General features: G+C 45.8%; 2 protein-coding genes across 2 annotated transcripts in view; both read left to right on the top strand.

The window, feature by feature from the left end:
* The first annotated feature begins 354 nt into the window (after window positions 1–354).
* On the top strand, window positions 355–5,323 carry LOC112570098 (calmodulin-like). The gene is made up of 5 exons (XM_025248334.1): window positions 355–584; window positions 979–1,006; window positions 2,966–3,109; window positions 4,438–4,680; window positions 5,024–5,323. The coding sequence occupies exons 1-5, from the start codon at window positions 582–584 to the stop codon at window positions 5,047–5,049; spliced, it is 444 nt and encodes a 147-aa protein (XP_025104119.1). The 5' UTR covers window positions 355–581; the 3' UTR covers window positions 5,050–5,323.
* A 6,529-nt stretch (window positions 5,324–11,852) lies between these two features.
* LOC112571136 (calcium-binding protein LPS1-alpha-like) overlaps window positions 11,853–26,464 on the top strand; it is a 32,280-nt gene continuing 17,668 nt past the window's right edge. The window contains exons 1-5 of the mRNA XM_025249950.1: window positions 11,853–11,982; window positions 16,945–16,975; window positions 17,085–17,228; window positions 18,866–19,102; window positions 19,484–19,507. Coding sequence (XP_025105735.1) covers window positions 11,980–11,982; window positions 16,945–16,975; window positions 17,085–17,228; window positions 18,866–19,102; window positions 19,484–19,507 — 439 coding nt within the window. The 5' untranslated portion in view covers window positions 11,853–11,979. The remainder of the gene's footprint in view (window positions 11,983–16,944; window positions 16,976–17,084; window positions 17,229–18,865; window positions 19,103–19,483; window positions 19,508–26,464) is intronic.

The following is a 26,464-nucleotide window of genomic DNA, read 5'->3' as shown; positions in this document are numbered from 1 at the left end:
TGACAGTTGTTACATTTATTATTTATTGGCTTTTATTTATAAAGCATCAAGCAAACACGTGTTGCGGTCGCTGACTTGAAACAAATCAGATTCACAAACACCAAGTTTCGAGGTTTCATTTTTTTTTAAAGCAAGGAAATGTAAGCGAATGCATTTAGTGTATCAACTTACAGAACCTTAGTTTGTCAGGGCTGATCTCAATATCTATATGTTCTTTGAGAGAGAGAGGGGGGGGGTGTGTGTATCAAGACATGTGACCACGAACTTGTCTCACACAGCCATGATGTGACAGTCAAGTATGTAGATAACAACAATGACAGTACATCACTGGATGATAAGTGCGTCTGACCCTGTCTATCACACTCCTACATAGCTGTAGCTTCTCTGCACAGACGGGTATCATCTATCGGAGTCTGTGCTGTTCTGCTTCCTAGTGGGACTTGTACTGAGTGAGAAATCTGTTAGAACAGGCCGGAGTCCGGGTAGGTCAACAGGTATCCTCTCTGTACTCGAGGTGGACGTGTGATTTCTGAGAGCAGGTGGACGGTCGGACAGCCTCGAGTGTCGGCACCACCCCAGACATGGTGGGTTGTTTCAAGGAAATGAGTTTGTGCATGCTTTAATTTTAAATCTGTTTCCATCTGAACAAAATTAGAAACTCCTTAAAAACAAATAAAGAGATGCTTCATCGTTGTTTTCGCATTTTTTTCCAGTTTTCATCTGTTATCATCGGAACAGTGCGCTGTAACGCCACTAATTTCTTGTTCACTGTGACATCTCAGCATGCTAATTATATAATGACACATACTTTATTGTTTTTATGTTTTATTATTAATATCAACTATTGTGTCTACACTTACATCTGCCTGAACTATTTTCTGAAGCTCGTGCCTACCCTCACCTCTCACCTTGACCTGTAGGCCATAATCTGTAAGTTGCCGGGTTCTGGCGATGATTGATGTTGTTTGTGCTGTGCAGGCCCAGTTCCAGGAGGAGCAGATTGCAGGTACAACAGTGAAGACTGCTTGGGACCCCCCAACACCCTTAGTCGCACACGTGCCAGACGAACCTTAACTGTGACGACAATGGCGGCGATACAGACGACGACGATAATGATGACAAGACATGTTATTACCCTGACGCCATTGCCGATGATAGTTTATTGCAAGACAAGGTAATAGCTTTCAGAACAACTGGCCTGACAGAAAATAGACCTCTATGCTCATTGTCAGTTTATCAGCTGTTGACAGCATGTTGGTCAAGCTTCAGCATGTGTCAACTGACAGATACACAGCATGTTGACACATAGTCACTGATAAACACTGACAGACTAGTACACAGCATGTTGACACATAGTCACTGATAAACACTGACAGATAGGTACACAACATGTTGACACATAGTCACTGACAGACTAGTACACAGCATGTTGACACATAGTCACTGACAGACTAGTACACAGCATGTTGACACATAGTCACTGATAAACACTGACAGATAGGTACACAACATGTTGACACATAGTCACTGACAGACTAGTACACAGCATGTTGACACATAGTCACTGATAAACACTGACAGACTAGTACACAGCATGTTGACACATAGTCACTGACAGACTAGTACACAGCATGTTGACACATAGTCACTGATAAACACTGATGGTACACAGCATGTTAACACATAGTCACTGATAAACACATTCTATGTACCAATCTATCAGTTGACAAATGCTGATGCTTCTCTCCAATAGATTGGTATATAGCATGTGTTTTATCAGTGACTATGTGTCAACATGCTATGAACTATCAGTGTTTATCAGTGACTATGTGTCAACATACTATGAATTATCAGTGTTTATCAGTGACTATGTGTCATCATGCTGTGTACCAGTCTGTCAGTGTTTATCAGTGACTATGTGTCAACATACTATGAACTATCAGTGTTTATCAGTGACTATGTGTCAACATGCTATGAACTATCAGTGTTTATCAGTGACTATGTGTCAACATGCTATGAACTATCAGTGTTTATCAGTGACTATGTGTCAACATGCTGTGTACCAGTCTGTCAGTGTTTATCAGTGACTATGTGTCAACATGCTATGAACTATCAGTGTTTATCAGTGACTATGTGTCAACATGCTATGAACTATCAGTGTTTATCAGTGACTATGTGTTAACATGCTGTGTACCAGTCTGTCAGTGTTTATCAGTGACTATGTGTCAACATGCTGTGTACCAGTCTGTCAGTGTTTATCAGTGACTATGTGTCAACATGCTATGTACTATCAGTGTTTATCAGTGACTATGTGTCAACATGCTGTGTACCAGTCTGTCAGTGTTTATCAGTGACTATGTGTCAACATGCTATGAACTATCAGTGTTTATCAGTGACTATGTGTCAACATACTATGAACTATCAGTGTTTATCAGTGACTATGTGTCAACATGCTATGAACTATCAGTGTTTATCAGTGACTATGTGTCAACATGCTATGTACTATCAGTGTTTATCAGTGACTATGTGTCAACATGCTGTGTGCCAGTCTGTCAGTGTTTATTAGGTATGCATGAACACATCAGTTACATTCAGGTTGTTATACAGGAATACACAAACAACATCAATACACGCCGCAGCAAAGGGAAAAAGCAAAGAGTACAAAAGCAGACATCAACATGTCAACATGTCCCTGCGTATCAAACAGCACATTAGTATCATGACACTGAAACTCACAACATTGACAACAAAAAGAGAGGTGTGATATCATGTCATTAGGTGTCGTATCACAAAGCAAGACACCACCAAGGAAGACAACAGTTTGTGGTGACATCAACAGTCTTGTTGATGTGAAGGTCGCCTGTAGTGATGATTGCACGGATAGATAGTTTGCTGGTAGTGATGGCCGCTCACTTGCTGTTGCTGGTGGTGGTGATGTAACACATACTGCTGCCGATATTTGCAGAGTTCCAAGAAGCTTTTTCGCTGTTCGACAAAGATGGCGACGGGTACATCCACACGGGTGATGTGGGCGTGGCTATCCGCTCGCTGGGTGGCACGGTGACCGACGCCGAGATCCGCGCCATGGTACAGGAGGTTGACGAGAAGCGTGAGCAAGATTTCACTTCTCCATCCACCCCACTATCTACACTCCCTCTTCTCCACACCCAGTGTCGACAGCTGGGTATCGGGGCAAGTTCGCTGCGCCACGCGGCTATCAAAGGGGTGCACATTGGGGTGGAATACCATAGCCACCCGGCTCTCTGCTTTCAGCAACAAATGGCGCCAAGATGCTGAAATGAGCAATAAAGCATGAGAGAATGAGTATCAGAGCATGAGAGAATGAGTAACAGAATGAGAGAATGAGTAACAGAATGAGAGAATGAGTATCAGAGCATGAGAGAATGAGTAACAGAATGAGAGAATGAGTATCAGAGCATGAGAGAATGAGTAACAGAATGAGAGAATGAGTATCAGAGCATGAGAGAATGAGTAACAGAATGGGAGAATGAGTATCAGAATGAGAGAATGAGTATCAGAACCTGTTTACAATCATGAGTTACATCAGGACGTAACGCGTTACAAGCACGTGAAAAGTTCTCATTAAATTATTTGAGTCACTGCCTGGAGATTGATCTGTGAAACGGTTTGAGCTTGGTATGTCAGTTGCTGCTGGTTGGTATGTCAGTTGCTGCTGGTTGGTATGTCAGTTGCTGCTGGCTGGTATGTCAGTTGCTGCTGGTTGGTATGTCAGTTGCTGCTGGCTGGTATGTCAGTTGCTGCTGGCTGGTATGTCAGTTGCTGCTGGCTGGTATGTCAGTTGCTGCTGGTTGGTATGTCAGTTGCTGCTGGTTGGTATGTCAGTTGCTGCTGGCTGGTATGTCAGTTGCTGCTGGCTGGTATGTCAGTTGCTGCTGGCTGGTATGTCAGTTGCTGCTGGTTGGTATGTCAGTTGCTGCTGGTTGGTATGTCAGTTGCTGCTGGCTGGTATGTCAGTTGCTGCTGGTTGGTATGTCAGTTGCTGCTGGCTGGTATGTCAGTTGCTGCTGGTTAGGAAGTGCTACTGGCTTGCAGATGGTTTATTGTGTTGTTCACAGGGCAACAGATTGTTAATCTTGGTTCATGTTCCCGAGCTCTTGACGTAATGTTGATATGGGGACTGTCAAGGTAATGTTGATATGGTGACTCACTGTCGACGTAATGTTGATATGGTGACTCACTGTCGACGTAATACGTGACTCACTGTCGACGTAATGTTGATATAGTGACTCACTGTCGACGTAATGTTGATATGGTGACTGTCAACGTAATGTTGATATGGTGACTCACTGTCGACGTAATGACATAGAGACTGACTGTCAACATTTAGGTTCCTCTCTTCCGTGTTCTTGACGTATCGAGGACGTAATGATGACGTGAATTTGACGTTGGGACCAGATGAGGGCCTGGTGGATTTCCCCGAGTTCCTGACGATGATGGCGCGCACGCTGGGTAGAAAAGAGTCCGAGGAGGAATTGTTGGAGGTGTTCGCCGTCTTTGATAAGGAGGGCAACGGCTTCATCAGCGCCGCCGAGCTGCGTCACGTGATGACCAACCTGGGCGAGAAGCTGACTGACGACGAAGTCGATGAGATGATCCGCGAGGCCAACATCGACGGCACTGGACAGATTGATTACAAAGGTATGTGTGTGTGTTGGTGCGCGTGCGCGGGCTACTGACTAAGGTATCCATGGCGATGTAGTTACAAAGATGTTTTCTATGAAAGTCAGCAGTAAGCCGTACGCATCATGTGATGCTCTAGAAATTATCCCCGAATTATTTTATTGAATTCATTATTTTATTGAGTTCATTATTTTATTGACTTCATCGCTCATGCCAGTGTCGGCATGTTAACATTTGTACAGAGCGGACTAACAGAGTGTTGTTGACCTCAGTCGTGTCTGAAACACAGTTTAGAGTGGCATGACGGCCAGCATCATAGACAGACGTCACGCACGCCCACCTCAGCTGACGATTGTTTCAGAATTCGTGAAGATGATCATGTCCTGAACTCGTGACGACACCGCTGGTCCTGGCAGTTGTCCCGGAAACACCATCTCGAGTGTGACACAAGCCTGAAGGACACTGCCATGTCACACGAACGTCACCGGGGTGGACTTGCCTCCACACGGCATTACTTCCACTAGAGGCCTGTCATGTTAGAGGATTGAGTGTCATGTTATGGCCACTGACAACAGCTACAAGTGTCATTGGCAACTGTCACGAGTAGTTTTGTCTCTCGCATGTCATCTTACAGCTGTTACCAATAAAATATTACGACTGTCGTGTTCAAGATTATAAAGATGTTTTCGGTACATTCGCAGGTACGCTATGGCACTGTAGTCCTGTCCTGACCTATCCTGTCTGCCACTCTGAACTGTAGTCTTGTCACTAAGGCATGTTGTCACCTGTCTGTCCCCCTGGCACTGATAATGTCACCTGTCTGTCCCCCTGGCACTGATAATGTCACATGTCTGTCACCCTGGCACTGTAGTCCTGTCACTAAAGCATGTTGTCACCTGTCTGTCACCATGGCACTGATAATGTCACCTGTCTGTCCCCCTGGCACTGATAATGTCACATGTCTGTCACCCTGGCACTGTAGTCCTGTCACTAAGGCATGTTGTCACATGTCTGTCACCCTAGCAGCTTGCCTCATATGACATTTAACTTAGCAGCCCCCTCCACCTCCCTGACATGTCTGTGAAGGCGACGCTGTGTGCAGAGACGGAAGAGAGCAGGAAAAGCCACCCGTCTAACCGACCAATCGATACACAGCTTTGTGTTGGGCTCCCGTCACCTTGGCAACAGAGGCCCGCCTGCTGATTGTTGCGGGCGGTGGGCGCACTGAACGCAGTTCTTTGTCGTGCACCATGCCGTCTGTCTGATGATGAAACAGAAGATGACATTGCCGTCTGTCTGATGAAACAGAAGATGACAGTGCAGTCTGTCTGTCTGATGAAACAGAAGATGACAGTGCCGTCCGTCTGTCTGATGAAACAGAAGATGACAGTGCCGTCTGTCTGTCTGATGAAACAGAAGATGACAGTGCCGTCTGTCTGTCTGATGAAACAGAAGATGACATTGCCGTCTGTCTGTCTGATGAAACAGAAGATGACAGTGCCGTCTGTCTGATGAAACAGAAGATGACATTGCCGTCTGTCTGATGAAACAGAAGATGACAGTGCCGTCTGTCTGTCTGATGAAGCAAAAGATGACAGTGCCGTCTGTCTGATGAAACAGAAGATGACAGTGCCGTCTGTCTGATGAAACAGAAGATGACAGTGCCGTCTGTCTGATGAAACAGAAGATGACATTGCCGTCTGTCTGATGAAACAGAAGATGACAGTGCCGTCTGTCTGATGAAACAGAAGATGACAGTGCCGTCTGTCTGTCTGATGAAGCAAAAGATGACAGTGCCGTCTGTCTGATGAAACAGAAGATGACAGTGCCGTCTGTCTGATGAAACAGAAGATGACATTGCCGTCTGTCTGTCTGATGAAGCAAAAGATGACAGTGCCGTCTGTCTGATGAAACAGAAGATGACAGTGCCGTTTGTCTGTCTGTCTGATGAAACAGAAGATGACAGTGCCGTCTGTCTGATGAAACAGAAGATGACAGTGCCGTCTGTCTGATGAAACAGAAGATGACATTGCCGTCTGTCTGTCTGATGAAACAAAAGATGACAGTGCCGTCAGTCTGCCTGATGATGACCCCAGATGACTGTGCTGCTGACGACAACATGTCGGGTGTCGCGACTGACGACGTCTGACGCTTGTGATGACCCGCCCGCCTTCATCTGGACACTGGGCCTGGCCTGACCCGCTTGTAGACAAGCACGACGACTGTAGCTCACAACCCTTCATTCGTCGCCATTTAATAAATAATAATAATCATCATAATCATAATCATCATAATCATAATCATAATCATAACGTCCACTGACACAGCGCCATATCCCGACTGTTGAGGCAAGCTGACGACACCTTACTGCTACTAATAGGGAGAAAATGAAAACAACTAAAATCACAGGCAAAGAGAAAGAAAGAAAGTGTGGTGCTGTCTGATAAACAAGTGAACAAACAGTACTGTCTGTAGTGTATAGTGAGTAGTGTGTAGTGTATAGTGTACATGTACTGCTGTCTGATAAACAAGTGAACAAACAGTACTGTCTGTAGTGTATAGTGTATAGTGTGCAGTGTATAGTGTACATGTACTGCTGTCTGATAAACAAGTGAACAAACTGTAGTGTATACTGTATAGTGTATAGTGTGTACTGTATAGTGTATAGTGTGTAGTGTACATGTACTGCTATCTGATAAACAAGTGAACAAACAGTACTGTCTGTAGTGTATAGTGTATAGTGTGTAGTGTACGTGTACTGCTGTCTGATAAACAAGTGAACAAACAGTACTGTCTGTAGTGTATAGTGTGTAGTGTGTAGTGTGTAGTGTACATGTACTGCTGTCTGATAAACAAGTGAACAAACTGTAGTGTATACTGTATAGTGTATAGTTTGTACTGTATAGTGTATAGTGTGTAGTGTACATGTACTGCTATCTGATAAACAAGTGAACAAACAGTACTGTCTGTAGTGTATAGTGTGTAGTGTGTAGTGTACATGTACTGCTGTCTGATAAACAAGTGAACAAACTGTAGTGTATACTGTATAGTGTATAGTGTGTAGTGTACATGTACTGCTATCTGATAAACAAGTGAACAAACAGTACTGTCTGTAGTGTATAGTGTGTAGTGTGTAGTGTACATGTACTGCTGTCTGATAAACAAGTGAACAAACAGTACTGTCTGTAGTGTATAGTGTGTAGTGTGTAGTGTGTAGTGTACATGTACTGCTATCTGATAAACAAGTGAACAAACAGTACTGTCTGTAGTGTATAGTGTATAGTGTATAGTGTGTAGTGTACGTGTACTGCTGTCTGATAAACAAGTGAACAAACAGTACTGTCTGTAGTGTATAGTGTGTAGTGTGTAGTGTGTAGTGTACATGTACTGCTGTCTGATAAACAAGTGAACAAACTGTAGTGTATACTGTATAGTGTATAGTTTGTACTGTATAGTGTATAGTGTGTAGTGTACATGTACTGCTATCTGATAAACAAGTGAACAAACAGTACTGTCTGTAGTGTATAGTGTATAGTGTATAGTGTGTAGTGTACGTGTACTGCTGTCTGATAAACAAGTGAACAAACAGTACTGTCTGTAGTGTATAGTGTGTAGTGTGTACTGTATAGTGTATAGTGTGTAGTGTATAGTGTACGTGTACTGCTGTCTGATAAACAAGTGAACAAACAGTACTGTCTGTAGTGTATAGTGTATAGTGTGTAGTGTATAGAGTATAGTGTATAGTGTGTAGTGTGTAGTGTACTTGTACTGCTGTCTGATAAACAAGTGAACAAACAGTACTGTCTATAGTGTATAGTGTATAGTGTGTACTGTATAGTGTACGTGTACTGCTGTCTATGAAGTCAAGTGCACAAATGTCACGAAGTTGAAAGTACATCAAGGAAAGAAATCCTGCAGACAGACGAGAAACAGCTGACAGTCCGAGGTTTGTACTTCAGAGTTTATGTCATCAGAGGACTGCATCAGAAGGACGACAGCAAGAACACTCCATAGAACCCTTGCGGACAGGTGCAACTGTCTGCAGACAAGGTTCGCTGCCATCCAGCAGTTCCGCCTCACTTGCGGGTGCATCTCGCTGTCCATGTCCACTGGCCGGGTGCATCTGGCTGTCCATGTCCACTGGCCGGGTGCATCTGGCTGTCCATGTTCACTGGCCGGGTGAATCTTGCTGTCCATGTCCACTGGCCGGGTGCATCTGGCTGTCCATGTTCACTGGCCGGGTGCATCTGGCTGTCCATGTCCACTGGCCGGGTGCATCTGGCTGTCCATGTTCACTGGCCGGTGCATCTGGCTGTTCATGTCCACTGGCCGGGTGCATCTGGCTGTTCATGTCCACTGGCCGGGTGCATCTGGCTGTCCATGTCCACTGGCCGGGTGCATCTGGCTGTCCATGTCCACTGGCCGGGTGCATCTGGCTGTCCATGTTCACTGGCCGGGTGCATCTGGCTGTTCATGTCCACTGGCCGGGTGCATCTGGCTGTCCATGTTCACAGGAACAACAAAGCACCGAAGTCAACTGGCCTTTGACACAATATCTCAGTCAGGGGAGGAGAGGGAGGTGGACAGGTGAGACAGCAGTTTCATTAAATGTCGGGTAGCTGCAGTAAATAGTCTGTCTACTCACGGCATACTGACTGTACAATGTCGGGTAGCTGCAGTAGTCTGTGTACTCACGGCATGCTGACTGTACAATGTCGGGTAGCTGCAGCAAATAGTCTGTGTACTCACTGCATGCTGACTGTACAATGTCGGGTAGCTGCAGCAAATAGTTTGTGTACTCACGCATGATAACTGTTTACATCAAAACTTTGATCTTCCGTCGGGCATGCGCAGTGAAAAACATCGGGAGACAATATCAGACAGGTACAGCAGTCTACCTCAAAAAATAGTCACGTGTAGCTAGCAGTTGTCACAAGAACACACAACTCGCTATTGTGATGACAACATCTAGCTATCGATTGTCACGACATGTGTAGCTAGCGATTGTCACGAGAATACATACTTAGAGGTTGTCACGACCACGTGTAGCTTTGGCCGACAGAAACCGGTGAGCAAGGTTTGGTTTGGAAATAATTGTATGCGAGTGTGTAGTGTTGATAGTGTGGTAAACTGTAAACTATGTGACTAAGGATTGTGTCTAAACCAGTGGTTCTTAACCGGGGTTCGATCGAACCCTAGGGGTTCGGTGAGTCGGTCTCAGGGGTTCGGCGGAGCCTCCACCATGGAGGTCAAGACACACCTGACTGATTATGTAAATTAGTGATGACACTAAAGAAGGGTTTGGTTAATGTGCAGATGATACTTGTTGGTTCGGTGCATCAAACAAGGTTAAGAACTACTGGGATAGATGATGGTATGCGAGTGTGTAGTGTTGATAGTGTGGCTAAGTGACTGTAGACTGTGTGACTAATGATTGTATGCGAGTGTGTAGTGTTGATAGTGTGGCTAAGTGACTGTAGACTATGTGACTAATGATTGTGTCAGAACCTTGAGTTGTGTCAAAATACAAGAGTAGCTTTGGTGATGATGTGTCTGTGTGTCACCGCTTTGTCGTCTGCTTGGCTGTAACATGTCCAACTGGTCTGACCACCTTCTCCAGAGATCGAAACACAAGGAGGGATGTTTGTTTTCACAGCAACGTGTCCTGTTGTTTGTGACTGTCACGTGCAGGACACACGTCACGGGAGCGGAGGGGCGAGAACTGCAATGAACGAACAATTCTAGTATGAAGTGTGTTGCATGTATTCTAGTGTTTCTTGATGTAACCTCACTAACCACACTGACCCTCACTAACTGACCCACACTAACCCTAACCCTAACCACACTAACCCTCGCTAACCACACTAACGCCACACTAACCCTCACTAACCACACTAACCACACTAACCCTCGCTAACCACACTAACCCTCGCTAACCTTGCTAGCCCTCACTAACGACGTTAATCACACTGACCCTCACTGACCCCACTAACCCTCAACAAGTCAGGGGACGATACTTTTACTAACGGATGGTCCGGCCACAGTTGGCGGATGTCCACCTACAAGTTGACACTCCACGCTCCTTGACATTGATTACAGACGTGTATGTCAGTGTCTGTGCGCGCGCATACGCGTAGGTGTGCATGCATGCATGAGATTTTAAGGACTACATTCCTCGGTTGTACCTCCCAGCATTCTCAGTGAACCGCAATGAGATTATAGTCCCTCCCCTACTTATCCTGTCTGCTGTGCTCCCTGTGAAAGTTTTCTCATTGCTGTTGGTGTAGCCTGAGCCCACCCCACCTCAAACCACCTCAACCCACCCACCACACCTCAACCCACCCACCACACCTCAACCCACCATCATACCTCAACCCACCCCACCACACCTCAACCCACCACACCACACCTCAACCCACCCATCACACCTCAACCCACCCCACCACACCTCAACCCACCACACCACCTCAACCCACCCCACCCCACCTCAACCCAACCCACCCCAACTCAACCCACCACACCACACCTCAACCCACCCATCACACCTCAACCCACCCCATCACACCTCAACCCACCCACCACACCTCAACCCACCACACCACACCTCAACCCACCCATCACACCTCAACCCACCCCACCACACCTCAACCCACCCCACCACACCTCAACCCACCACACCACACCTCAACCCACCCATCACACCTCAACCCACCCCACCACACCTCAACCCACCCCACCACACCTCAACCCAACCACACCACCTCAACCCACCCAACCCACCCCACCAGTGTGGCTTCCTCACACTGGCGACCCTCGGGCTTGTGGCCGCGAGCTTCAGGCGCTCTTGCGAAATCTTCACTGGAGCATGAAGCAAGCTTTGATACAGCCTCGATCTCGCGCTCCCTCCCTCTCCCTTTTAACTCCCCCTCCTGCCCTTCGCCCCGCTCTCTCGCAAAGGTGCGCGTGCATGACTGTTTGGCGGGGGTCAGGGGTCAGTTGTGCAGCGAACAAGCAAGGAGGCTGCAGCGCTGGCGATGTGATGGACATGGCTAGCTGACAACAACAACAATAACAACAGCAACACGCCTTGACTTGCGGGAAGGGGCAGGGACTGTGTTCAAGTCGCTGGCTGCCCGCGCGGCACCTGGTGATGGCTGCGTGCAGGGCGCTGAGGTCCCCCCCACAACCCTCTGACACTCCCCCCTCCCTCCGTCCTGCGCGGCTTATAGCGCTGCTTGGCTGCATCCCGCCCTCAGTCGACGCTGCACACCTCACCCACCGCACATCTCCGCCAGTCACAGCGCCACCAGTGTCACAATGGTGAGTACACGCCTCTGACAGTGACACTTACACTTGCCATGTCACACACTAGCACTTGACATGTCACACTTGCACTTGACATGTCATACACTTGGCATGTCACACACTTACACTTGACATGTCTACACTTGCACTTGGCATGTCGCACACTTGCACTTGACATGTCTACACTTACACTTGCCATGTCACGCACTCTTGGCATGTCACACACTTACACTTGTTTGTGTAATGTCATGTTTGTAGCTAATTGTGCTTGTAATGTTTGTGTAATGTCATGTTTGTAGCTAATTGTGCTTGTAATGTTTGTGTAATGTCATGTTTGTAGCTAATTGTGCTTGTAATGTTTGTGTAACGTCATGTTTGTAGCTTGTGGTTGTAATGTTTCCTGCTCGTCGGTTACTTGTACTTACTGGAAGTCGTACACGCTGGATGTTTGAAGCTGTAACTTGTACAATGTAATGTTTGTAGCTAATGTAATGCGGTTGCAAACTGACTGCGCAGCAGCTGCAGCAGTACAAGTGTTGCACAAGCTGGGCCGCCTAGCTGTGGAGGTGCAGTGACACATGGGCCACGTGACCAACTGTTTAAACCCTACCAGCCAGTCCCCGGAAGCAAGTCGTTAATCATAATGGCTGCCGTGTGCGCAGTCGCTGGAGCAGTCACACTGTCCCGGCGGTTTGAGTGTAATGCTCCTTCGTTACTGGTCTCACCCTACCCCACCAACCCACCCCGCATTTTTGTTTGCACACGCTGCACCTGATGCTGGGCCCAGCCCTACGTATTGATAGACTGGTAGCTATGTAGTAGTCTGACTATAGATATAGAGTGGTACAGCTGTATGTATAGAGTCTGACTATATATATAGAGTGGTACAGCTGTATGTATAGAGTCTGACTATAGATATAGAGTGGTACAGCTGTATGTATAGAGTCTGACTATAGATATAGAGTGGTACAGCTGTATGTATAGAGTCTGACTATATATATAGAGTGGTACAGCTGTATGTATAGAGTCTGACTAAAGATATGGAGTGGTACAGCTGTATGTATAGAGTCTGACTATAGATATAGAGTGGTACAGCTGTATGTATAGAGTCTGACTATAGATATAGAGTGGAACAGCTGTATGTATAGAGTCTGACTATAGATATAGAGTGGTACAGCTGTAAGCATAGAGTCTGACTTTATATATAGAGTGGTACAGCTGTATGTATAGAGTCTGACTAAAGATATGGAGTGGTACAGCTGTATGTATAGAGTCTGACTATAGATAGTGGTACAGCTGTATGTATAGAGTTGGACTAAAGATATAGAGTGGTACAGCTGTATGTATAGAGTCTGACTAAAGATATGGAGTGGTACAGCTGTATGTATAGAGTCTGACTATATATAGAGTGGTACAGCTGCATGTCTAGACTATAACTATATATATAGTGGTACATCTGCATGTCTAGACTATAACTATATATATAGTGGTACATCTGCATGTCTAGACTATAACTATATATATAGTGGTACAGCTGCATGTCTAGACTATAACTCTATATATACAGTGGTACAGCTGCATGTCTAGACTATAACTATATATATAGTGGTACATCTGCATGTCTAGACTATAACTATATATATAGTGGTACAGCTGCGTGTCTAGATACTACTATATACATATATATATATAGAGTCGACTCTATAGAAAGCCGGAGGAGGTCAGTGTTGTTGGTGACAGTGCGGCCACACCTGTAGCCGGGTATCCCCTACCCGCCCAGTTTCCGCTACACCCACCCGGGGTAGGAATGGCGCAAGTCTGGCTGCCGTGCGGGATCCGCCACAACCTGCGCTGCACGTCTTGGTGTTTGCAGACGGCCAGGCCACAGCTAAAATTAGCATCCAGCAAGTCTACTTGTCGAACGGTCGTTTTCACCTGCACATCCAACGAGCTTTAACCTGCAGGTGAGGGGGCACAGGCGGGCGGGGGCAGTGGTATGGCGGCGCTTGTCACCTGACAGTCGGGCTCGTGATGTTCTCACTTCACCTCTCGTCTCGGCACGCATTTCAACTCTCTCACCGGGCACTTGCTCACATGTACCTCTGTCTGACCGGGCACTTGTTCACACGTGCTTCTCGCTGACCGCACACTTGTTCACATGTACATGTGTCTGACGGGACACTTGTTCACATGTACTTCTCTCTGGCCGGACACTTGTTCACACGACTAGCCACAGTTCACAGGTGCTAGATGGTTTCCCTCTTCCCCTTGCTGTACGCACATAGCCGAGGTCCCAGCAGGTGGATGTAAGTCTGACGTAAGTCCAGGAGCAGCGCGCGAGTTGTGGGAGGGGAGGGAAAGGAGTCCTCAGAGACACCAGGACCAGAATGACCCTGACCTTCACCCCAGCTCCTGGGTCACGGAGGGCTTTTCATCCACGCGTATCGTAAACCGGAAGCAGTCCCAGTCTGTCGCATGCGGTGCGTCGGATGACGCGTGGATGCAGGCGCCGGGTGGCGAGCACCTGGAGTCAGTGGCTCGTGTCTGGGTTTTGCCGAGATGCTGCCAGGTGTCAGGAGATGACGTGTCAGTGGGTGACGTCATGAATTCTGTTGGAATGTTAACGCATCATCACGTGATCTTTTTGATAAGGGGGCGTGGGGAGGGGTCTCGCTGGAGCCACGTGACTGCGGAGCTGCCAGAAGTCAAGCCGTGGATGTGTCATAACCAACTTGTCAAAAAACTTCAACGACAGACGACTGACATGAGCTGAGCGCTACATAAGCACTTTGTCACTTGCAGCGCGTGCTACACGACTGACACTTAGCTTGTGCCACAACGATTGTCCGACATTTGTACACACGACAAGCTGACACACCCTGTCACTAGCTCAGACATGGTCACCTGACTGGTGCAGTCAAGGCCACAGGTCACAGCTTGCACACACACGAGAACAAACAAACATCAGCTTCCGCTCAGTCGGTGAAATTGTTCTGTCCCTGACCCTAGCGACCCCTGGTGAGGAGCATGTGAGTGGCGGATGCTGTGTGGAGGGCTTAGCTTTGGGCTCCTTCACAGCTACACAGCTGGCGGGCTGTCACATTGAACTGATGATGGTGATGATAATGGCGATGATATTGGTGATGATAATGGCGATGATGACAGCAGTGCAGTCTTGTGTTCAAAGGTCTCATCTCACTCCATCCACAGAGCTTCCTTGGAAGCTGTCACCGTAACTATAGCAACGTCTGCGTCTGGACAAATGTCTGATGAAGTCTGGCGGACATCATCTCATATAAATACAAAATTATGTGTGTACCTGTGATTTGTCATAATGCAGAAACTGTGTACTTGTCACTTGTCATAATACTATGTGTACTTGTCACTTGTCATACATACTATGTGTACTTGTCACTTGTCATAAACACTATGTGTACTTGTCACTTGTCATAAACACTATGTGTACTTGTCATCTGTCATACATACTATGTGTACTTGTCACTTGTCATAAATACTATGTGTACTTGTCATCTGTCATACATACTATGTGTACTTGTCACTTGTCATACATACTATGTGTACTTGTCACTTGTCATAAACACTATGTGTACTTGTCACTTGTCATACATACTATGTGTACTTGTCATCTGTCATAAATACTATGTGTACTTGTCATCTGTCATAAATACTATGTGTACTTGTCATCTGTCATAAACACTATGTGTACTTGTCATCTGTCATAAACACTATGTGTACTTGTCACTTGTCATAAATACTATGTGTACTTGTCACTTGTCATACATACTATGTGTACTTGTCACCTGTCATAAATACTATGTGTACTTGTCATCTGTCATAAAACTGTGTGTACTTGTCACCTGGCACAATCCAGAAGCGACGTGTCCACCTGTCTTTTGTCATACTGCTAAAATCACGTGTACTTGTCATGTGTCATAATTGCGAAGGTAAACACGAGGACACCGTGCTGTGCAGGCTGACTGTAGGGAACTGAAAGAAAAGTGTTTAGAACTCGGCCTTGCCTTACACCCTGCTCATCCTGCTCATCCTGCTCATCCTGACAAATGGCGTGGGTGGCAAGACTTGTAGCGCCACAGTCGGGACAATACAAGACTTCAAATGCTGTCAGTGACAGAGACTCAATTTTACATGCCACTGACATTAGTGTGCACTAACTAGTGTACTGACAACGCTAATGCTGGTAGAGAAATGACATGTTGCGCTAATAACACGATGAGACATGTTATTGGGGTGATAACACGAGACATGTCACTCTGAGAGCATTAGGACACAGACTGGTAACATAATAACATGCTATGAGACTGATAACACGAGACATGTCACACTGTGTCACACTGATAGCATTAGGACAGACTGATAACATAATAACATGCTATGAGACTGATAACACGAGACATGTCACACTGTGTCACACTGATAGCAGTAGGACAGACTGATAACATAATAACACGCTATGAGACTGATAACACGAGACATGTCACACTGTGTCACACTGTGTCACACTGATAGCAGTAGGACAGACTGATAACATAATAACACGCTATGAGACTGATAACGCGAGACATGTCACACTGTGTCACACTGTGTCACACTGATAGCAGTAGGACAGACTAATAACATAATAACACGCTATGAGACTGATAACGCGAGACATGTCACACTGTGTCACACTGTGTCACACTGATAGCAGTAGGACAGACTGATAACATAATAACACGCTATGAGACTGATAACGCGAGACATGTCACACTGTGTCACACTGTGTCACACTGATAGCAGTAGGACAGACTGATAACATAATAACACGCTATGAGACTGATAACATGAGACGTGTCACTCTGAGAGCATTAGGACACAGACTCAAAACATAATGAGACTGATAACATGATGACATGATGTTGCTGCCATTGATGCATGTGTTTGTCTCTGTCTCCTCAGGCATCTCAGAACACAAAGAAACAGATGGACGGTGAGTTACGGCCCTTTATCACAACCTCTTCTTTCTCTGATGACCTGTTGTATGTACGTGACGTTGAACATGACGACGACAGTGATGATACTGATGATGATTGTGACAGAAATGAAGGAGGCCTTCGATCTCTTCGACAAGGACGGCAGCGGCACCATCACCACCAAGGAGCTGGGGGAAGCCATGTGCACCCTGGGACAGAAACCCACGGACAAGGAGCTCAAAGACATGATTAGAGAGCTGGACTCTGACGGTACGTGTCCTTCCATTAAGCCGGCCACATGCATAGCTTACGTCACAGTCTGCCGGAGGGTTGTACCTTGTGGGCTGGGGGGACAGGTAAGCGAATCGGCAGGAGGCGATGCCAGAGGAGGGATGAGTGGAAGAGATACATCAGAGGGAGGCTAATATCAGGCAGTTTAACGTGTGTAACGAACAGGTTAACATCAGGTGTGTAACAGGCAGGTTAGCACCAGGGTGTGTAACAGGCAGGTTAACATCAGGTGTGTAAATGGCAGGCTAATATCAGGGTGTGTAACAGGCAGGTTAACATCAGGGTGTGTAACAGGCAGGTTACCACCGGGGTGTGTAACAGGCAGGTTAACCAGGGTGTGTAACAGGCAGGTTAACATCAGGTGTGTAACAGGCAAGTTACCACCGGGGTGTGTAACAGGCAGGCTAACATCAGGGTGTGTAACAGGCAGGTTAACATCAGGGTGTGTAACAGGCAGGTTAACATCAGGGTGTGTAACAGGCAGGTTACCACCGGGGTGTGTAACAGGCAGGTTAACATCAGGGTGTGTAACAGGCAGGTTAATATCAGAGTGTGTAACAGGCAGGCTAATATCAGAGTGTGTAACAGGCAGGTTACCACCGGGGTGTGTAACAGGCAGGTTAACATCAGGTGTGTAACAGGCAGGTTAACATCAGGGTGTGTAACAGGCAGGTTACCACCGGGGTGTGTAACAGGCAGGTTAACATCAGGTGTGTAACAGGCAGGTTATGTAACAGGCAAGTTACCACCGGGGTGTGTAACAGGCAGGTTAACATCAGGTGTGTAACAGGCAGGCTAACATCAGGGTGTGTAACAGGCAGGCTAACATCAGGGTGTGTAACAGGCAGGTTAACATCAGGGTGTGTAACAGGCAGGTTACCACCGGGGTGGTAACAGGCAGGTTAACATCAGGTGTGTAACAGCAGGTTATGTAACAGCAAGTTACCACCGGGGTGTGTAACAGGCAGGTTAACATCAGGTGTGTAACAGGCAGGCTAACATCAGGGTGTGTAACAGGCAGGCTAACATCAGGGTGTGTAACAGGCAGGTTAATATCAGGGTGTGTAACAGGCAGGTTAATATCAGGGTGTGTAACAGGCAGGCTAATATCAGGGTGTGTAACAGGCAGGTTAACATCAGGGTGTGTAACAGGCAGGTTAACACCAGGGTGTGTAACAGGCAGGTTAACACCAGGGTGTGTAACAGGCAGGTTAACACCAGGGTGTGTAACAGGCAGGTTACCACCAGGTGTAAGAAATGCTTGCAACAAGCAGTGCGTACAGTAACCGATGAATGTCGCTGTAATGATAATGGTGGCGCATCTTCGCCTGTAATGCTGTAATACACACAGAGACAGTAAGACAGACAACGACACAGCATCAAGTACATAGCGAGGTCAGGGGGTCAAGGGGACAGGAGGTTAGTTTCAACTCCCTGACCTCATGCTCGTCAGTTGTTGGCAGTTAGTCAGGGAAGTAGGTGGTGGTGAGAGATGCAGGTGACAGTGGTGAGTAACGCAAGGTGACAGTGGTGACAGACGCAAGTTAAATGCTGTGGTAGGAATGGCCGCCCCTGTGGAAGGCCAGGCGTGACGTCATGTTGCGGGCGGTGTGCAGGTAGCGGCACGGTGGACTTCCAAGAATTCGTGAAGGTGGTCGGGCCCAAGATGAACCAACCCTGCGATGACATGCTGGAGGCTTTCAAGGTCTTCGACAAGGACAAGAACGGTTCCATCTCCCCAGCCGAGATTCGGCAGGTCATGGCCAGCCTGGGCGAGAATCTGAGCGACAAGGAGGTCAACGACATGATCAGCGAAGCCGATACCGACGGTGACGGACGGGTGAACTACCAGGGTAGGTGTGACGTCACGCTGACCGCCTGTTACCACAACACAATCCAGCACAATCACACACAATCCAGCACAATCACACAGTCACATCAGACATGCGCAGGTGAAAGCACGGACACGAGAGGGAAGCTGAAGACAGAACAGCGCACAAGATGCAACACTCGTCCACTGTAGCCTGTAAGGCCAAGGGACATCACTCAGCTCAATGTTAGATATATTTATATTATGTCACTACTGATATCATGATATCTATAACTTGATGTATTACATGCTGCTGATGTCGGGCCATCATATTTATTTCTACAGACATATTTGTAGCCGTCACATCTCAGCTGGGTTTCCGGGTGGCCCTCAATAGCTTGTTCTCTCCCTTTGCTTGTTACAGAGTTCGTTCGGCTGCTAAGCGAAGGTCGCAGTTAATTGTAGCAGTGACACCCCGGCACTGACACAGTTGTGGTGTGTCATGTCAGCCATCTCACGCACCTTTCTTCTCCACCGTAGCAAGTGGCCTTCACCTTGTCAACCTTGTTTTGGCCATCAGCCAGTCAACGGCCACAGCTGCCACCTGGCTGACCTCCTGGCTGACCTCCTGGCTGAGCACCTGGCTGACCTCCTGGCTGACCTCCTGGCTGACCTCCAGCCGCCCGCCACATCAACAGTCGACTGCTGCTCTCCTCCTTTCACTTGAACAGAAATTTTATTTCTGAGTACTTACTCAGGGTTATTCACTCTTGTAAACCAGAGCTTGCTTTACACAACTGTATCATGTAACACACAGTGTATTATGTAACACAGGGTGTATTATGTAACACATCGTGTATTATATGTAACACATGGTGTATTGTGTAACACGTCATGTATTATGTAACACACGGTGTATTATGTAACACGATTACTGCCAGTTGTAGCTAGACACAAGCCTACTGACATCTACTGGCCACAGCACTCAATACCTTTGTTCAAATTCTCTTTTTGGCCGCAGTCCTTAAAAACTGAGCCTGGCAGACAGCGCTACAGACTTGCTCGTGTGAGTGCCCTCAGTACTAGGGTCAGGGTTAAGTGGGGTCAGCATCGTCTGGTAGTACACTGTAGTAGTACACAGGCTAGAGACATGCTTTATTGTCTACAGAACATACTACAGTCTACATTGTCTACACTACAGTCTACATTGTCTAGACTACAGTCTATATTGTCTACAGAGCATACTACAGTCTACATTGTCTACACTACAGTCTATATTGTCTACAGAACATACTACAGTCTACATTGTCTACACTACAGTCTATATTGTCTACAGAACATACTACAGTCTACATTGTCTATATACCTGTATACATACTACAGTCTACATTGTCTACAGAACATACTACAGTCTACATTGTCTAGACTACAGTCTACATTGTCTACAGAACATACTACAGGTAGTTTGTTTCTCACCTTTATTGTCTACACTAATCGTTTTGCTGACGTCACAGTCAGGTGACTTACCTGTTAGGGAGAGGGAGGACAAAACACGCTGAGTAAGGTTTGTAGGAGGCGGGGGAGGAGGAACCAGAGGGAAAGAGGAGGTCAGATTATTTTTAGAAAAGAGCGGAATGACCAAATAGAGATGAACTTGGTTGATTGCAAGGTGAAGGTCACAATGTCTCCGTAGTATTGCAATGTTTATTATGAATATTATTATGATAAAATGTTATAAAGACTAGTAATTGTCTGTGAATAATGATGTCCTGTCATGCTTCAAGTATTTTAAAAATTTTGCTTTGCTTAATTTTTGTAGACCATTTTTTAGCTCACGGAGTATTCTTGTATATGATTTCAAACTAAGTATGAAACTTGTCAGTGTCATGGAAGTTCATTAAATTAAAAATAATTGTGTCAGTCTCTACAAAGCTTCTGAAAGGACATCAGTGTGTGGAGTGTGTTGCAGCCCTTGAACCCAGGGTGTGGTGAGACTGTGTGGACGTCTAAACAATTTACAAGTATTGATGACAGCCACAACCTATCAACATATACAAGCACACCCACATATCAACACATACAAACACACTCACATATCAACACATACACATATACACACTCCCACATTCACACTACAACATCACTCACATATCAACATACACACTCCATATCATACACACTCCCATATCAACATATCACACTCCCATATCACATTTACAAACACACTCCATATCAACATATACACACTCCCATATCACAACATTACACACTCCCATATCAACACATACAAACACACTCCCATATCAACATATACACACTCCATATCAACACTTTACACACTCCATATCATATCAACATACAAACACACTCCCATATCAACATATACACACTCCATCATCAACATACAAACACACTCCCATATCAACATATTTACACACTCCCATATCAACATATAACACACTCCCATATCAACATTTCACAACACACTCCATATCACAACAATACACACTCCCATATCAACATAAACACACTCCCATATCAACAAACACACTCCCATATCAACATTACACACTCCCATATCAACATATACACACTCCCATATCAACATTTAACACACTCCCATATCAACATATACACACTCCCATATCAACATAAACACACTCCCATATCAACATTACACACTCCCATATCAACATAAACACACTCCCATATCAACATTTACACACTCCCATATCAACATTTACAAACACACTCCCATATCAACATAAACACACTCCCATATCACATAACACACTCCCCATATCAACATACACACTCCCATATCAAAACACACTCCATATCAAAACACACTCCCATATCAACATAAACCACTCCCATATCAACATACACACTCCCATATCAACATTAAACACACATCCCATATCAACATATCACAAACACACTCCCATCAACATACAACACATACTCAACATAAACACACTCCCTCAACCCATATCAACATAAACACACTCCCATATACAACATACAACACACCTCCCATATCAATAACCATCCATCATTCAACGATAAACACACTCCCATATATACAAACACACTCCCATATACATACATAACACACTCCCATATCAACATAAACACACTCCCATATCACATATAACACACACATATCCCATAATCACACATAACAAACACACTCCCATCAACATCACACATATCAACATATACACACTCCCATATCAACATTTACACACTACCATAGAAATAATCTACAGACCAGGCCGCCAAAAGTCAACATAGGCCCTGAGACAGACACCTCTCCCGGCTCCTTCATTCAATCATTGATTGCAATCTATTATTATTCTTGCCATATACAACAGTACAGTATTCTTACCAGCTAACAACTGGCACTATCTATATTTGGTTTAGTGAGTTACTGATGTTAAGGCAAGCACAGCACGCTGGGAGTGGACAGTAACGCACATCCACAGAACTAGAGAGGACAGATGATGACAAGAGGACAGATGATGACAAGAGGACAGATGATGACGAGACAGAATTGCATGAAAGTGCTTGTTGACAGCCCGCGGTCTCAAGCTAACTCTGTCTGATCATGGAACCATTGGTGTCACACCAAGACACACGTGAGTCACGTGCCTTCGACAACAGCCAAACAGTTCTTAACTCTTTGTCAACAATCGTCACTTGACGTGAAAGGAGACAGAGACAGAGACAGACAGCCACACGAGACGGCATCAGATCGGCAGTGAGGTCCACTGCTGGCTTCCCTTTGACAACTTTGTGAACAACGGATGTGAGTGGTCCACCTTAGCAAGCTCTAAGAAACTCCACCACCCCCACCCCTTGTCACTTCAGCTGCTGACCTCAGCCTTAAATGATGGCCTTATGACCTCTTGACTCCCGACCCCTGACGTCGACTGCCTAAATGGAAACGCATCTGATTGACATCCTCCCGAATCCACCTACAGCATGACTGGCTACAGCGGCGCGAGATGCGCACGCAGCTACGGAAACCACGCTTTTAAAGATAAACTGAGAAATAAATTACAGAACAAACAGTCGCCATGTTGATGACCATGGTGAACTGTGTGAATGATACTTCACTTGTGTGAAGGACTACTGTATATACTGAACTGTGTGAAGGGCTATATACTGGACTGTGTGAAGGACTATATACTGGACTGTGTGAAGGACTATATACTAGACTGTGTGAAGGACTATGTACTAGACTGTGTGAAGGACTACATACTGGACTGTGTGAAGGACTATATACTGGACTGTGTGAAGGACTAGTACCTACTGTGTGAAGGACTATATACTGGACTGTGTGAAGGACTTATATTGGACTGTGTGAAGGACTATGTACTAGACTGTGTGAATATACTGGATGTGTGAAGGACATATACTGGACTGTGTGAAGAACTATGACTATATACTGGACTGTGTGAAGGACTACTGGTATTGAAGACTACTGTGTGTTTGTGTGTGAAGGTACTATGTACTGTATACTGGACTGTGTGAAGGACTATACTGACTGTGTGAAGGACTAACTGGACTGTGTGAAGGACTATACTATGGACTGTGTGAAGGACTTATGTACTAGACTGTGTGAAGGACTACTGACTGTGTACTGTGTGAAGGACTATTACTGACTGTGTGAAGGACTATGTACTAGACTGTGTGTGTACTTGTGTAAGGACTATATACTGACTGTGAAGGACTAGTACTAGACTGTGTGAAGACGACTACTATGTACTGTGTGAAGGACTACATACTAGACTGTGTGAAGGAACTGTGTGAAGGACTAATGTACTGTACTGTGTGAGACTATAACTGGACTGTGTGTACTATTGTACTGGTACTGTGTGAAGGACTACATACTGACTGTGTGAAGGACTACTGTATATAGACTGTTGAAGGACTATATACTGGACTGTGTGAAGACTATGTATATGGACTGTGTGAAGGACATACTGACTGTGTGGGACTATGTACTGGTACTATTACTGTGTGAAGGACTACATACTGGACTGTGTGAAGGACTATGTACTGTAATGTACTATGTACTGTGTGAAGGACTACATACTGGACTGTGTGAAGGACTACTGTATATACTGGACTGTGTGAAGGACTATATACTGGACTGTGTGAAGGACTATGTACTAGACTGTGTGAAGGACTATGTACTGTTATGTACTATGTACTGTGTGAAGGACTACATACTGGACTGTGTGAAGGACTACTGTATATACTGGACTGTGTGAAGGACTATATACTGGACTGTGTGAAGGACTATGTACTAGACTGTGTGGAGGACTATGTACTGTATATACTGGACTGTGTGACAGGACTACTGTAATACTGGACTGTGTGAAGGACTATATATGGACTGTGGACTGTGTGAAGGACTACTATTGTATATACGGTGTGAAGGACTACTGTATATACTGTGTGAAGGACATATACTACTGGACTATATATACTGAAGGGACTGTGTGAAGGACTGTACCTGTATACTGGACTGTGTGAAGGACTACATACTGGACTGTGTGAAGGACTACTGTATATACTGGACTGTGTGAAGGACTATATACTGGACTGTGTGAAGGACTATGTACTAGACTGTGTGAAGGACTATATACTGGACTGTGTGAAGGACTATATACTGGACTGTGTGAAGGACTATATACTGGACTGTGTGAAGGACTATGTACTAGACTGTGTGAAGGACTATATACTGGACTGTGTGAAGGACTACTGTATATACTGGACTGTGTGAAGGACTATATACTGGACTGTGTGAAGGACTACATATACTGGACTGTGTGAAGGACTACTGTATATACTGGACTGTGTGAAGGACTATATACTGGACTGTGTGAAGGACTATGTACTGGACTGTGTGAAGGACTACATACTGGACTGTGTGAAGGACTATGTACTGGACTGTGTGAAGGACTATGTACTGGACTGTGTGAAGGACTGTATACTGGACTGTGTGAAGGACTATGTACTGGACTGTGTGAAGGACTACATACTGGACTGTGTGAAGGACTATGCACTGGACTGTGTGAAGGACTACATACTGGACTGTGTGAAGGACTATATATTAGACTCTAGATCGACACTAGATCGTCTAGAGGACTGTTCACTGTATGACGTGACTACGTCTAGAGGACTGTTCACTGTATGACGTGACTACGTCTAGAGCACTACTTTTACTGTATGACGTGACTACGTCTAGAGCACTACTTTTACTGTATGACGTGACTACGTCTAGAGCACTACTTTTACTGTATGACGTGACTACGTCTAGAGCACTACTTTTACTGTATGACGTGACTACGTCTAGAGCACTACTTTTACTGTATGACGTGACTACGTCTAGAGCACTACTTTTACTGTATGACGTGACTACGTCTAGAGGACTGTTCACTGTATGACGTGACTACGTCTAGAGGACTGTTCACTGTGTGACGTGACTACGTCTAGAGGACTGTTCACTGTGTGACGTGACTACGTCTAGAGGACTGTTCACTGTGTGACGTGACTACGTCTAGAGCACTACTTTTACTGTATGACGTGCATTAGTGCTACATTAGTGCTTCTGTGATATCATTACGTGCTACGTTTAGTTCCTATGACAGTGTATGACTACGTCCTGAACTGCGATCTGATGGCGAGGACGAGGACAGGGCAGCGGAGTGAAAGAGAAGAGCCTGTCCTGTGGCCACACCCAGACATGTAGCAACATGCTCACTGCACACGCTGATGTAATATACGGCGCCGCCATGTCTACCCGTCATAGCTAGTGTCCTTCACCTTCCCGTAGAGTTGTGGTTCCAGTCTTGTCATATCCATGTCACCTGTCGGCGTCCCTTTGATGACGTCTGTTGACGCCAGGCCAGGTACTTAGCACAGCGTCGAGAGCTCCAGAAATACTCCTCATGGCCATAGTCAGGACACCGGGTACTGGGGTGGCAGTCGGGTACCCGGTTGTCAAACCATGCTGTTGGTCTATGTGGGGCTCACCTTTGACCTTTGGTGACGCACTAGCTTCAAGTGAGTGGCTTAAAATAGCTCAAGAGGCTCGCATGGATGTGATAAGTACAATTTATTTCCTCATCAAGAGGTGCGTATCTCACTGCCCGTCACTGTGATGTGTGTGGAGGTGCAAGTAGACAAAAACAGGGGACAAGGGGAGGCACTGGTCCTCGTGTCAAGGGTCACTGACCCATCAGCAGGAGGGGCGCAGTTTGAGTTTTTAGTCTACAGTTACTTCCATTTTCTCATACTTGTGTGACAAGAAACATGAAAAGTGTTCGTCATGCAAGTTAGCCAGCACTTGTCGAGGAGGGGCAGGTGAGGACAGGTTGGGGGAAGGGTG

This window comes from Pomacea canaliculata, linkage group LG8 (assembly GCF_003073045.1).
Source record: "Pomacea canaliculata isolate SZHN2017 linkage group LG8, ASM307304v1, whole genome shotgun sequence".
Lineage (NCBI taxonomy): Eukaryota > Metazoa > Mollusca > Gastropoda > Architaenioglossa > Ampullariidae > Pomacea > Pomacea canaliculata.
The sequence above is the reverse complement of the archived record's forward strand: the minus strand, read 5'-3'. Positions and strand labels throughout refer to the sequence as shown.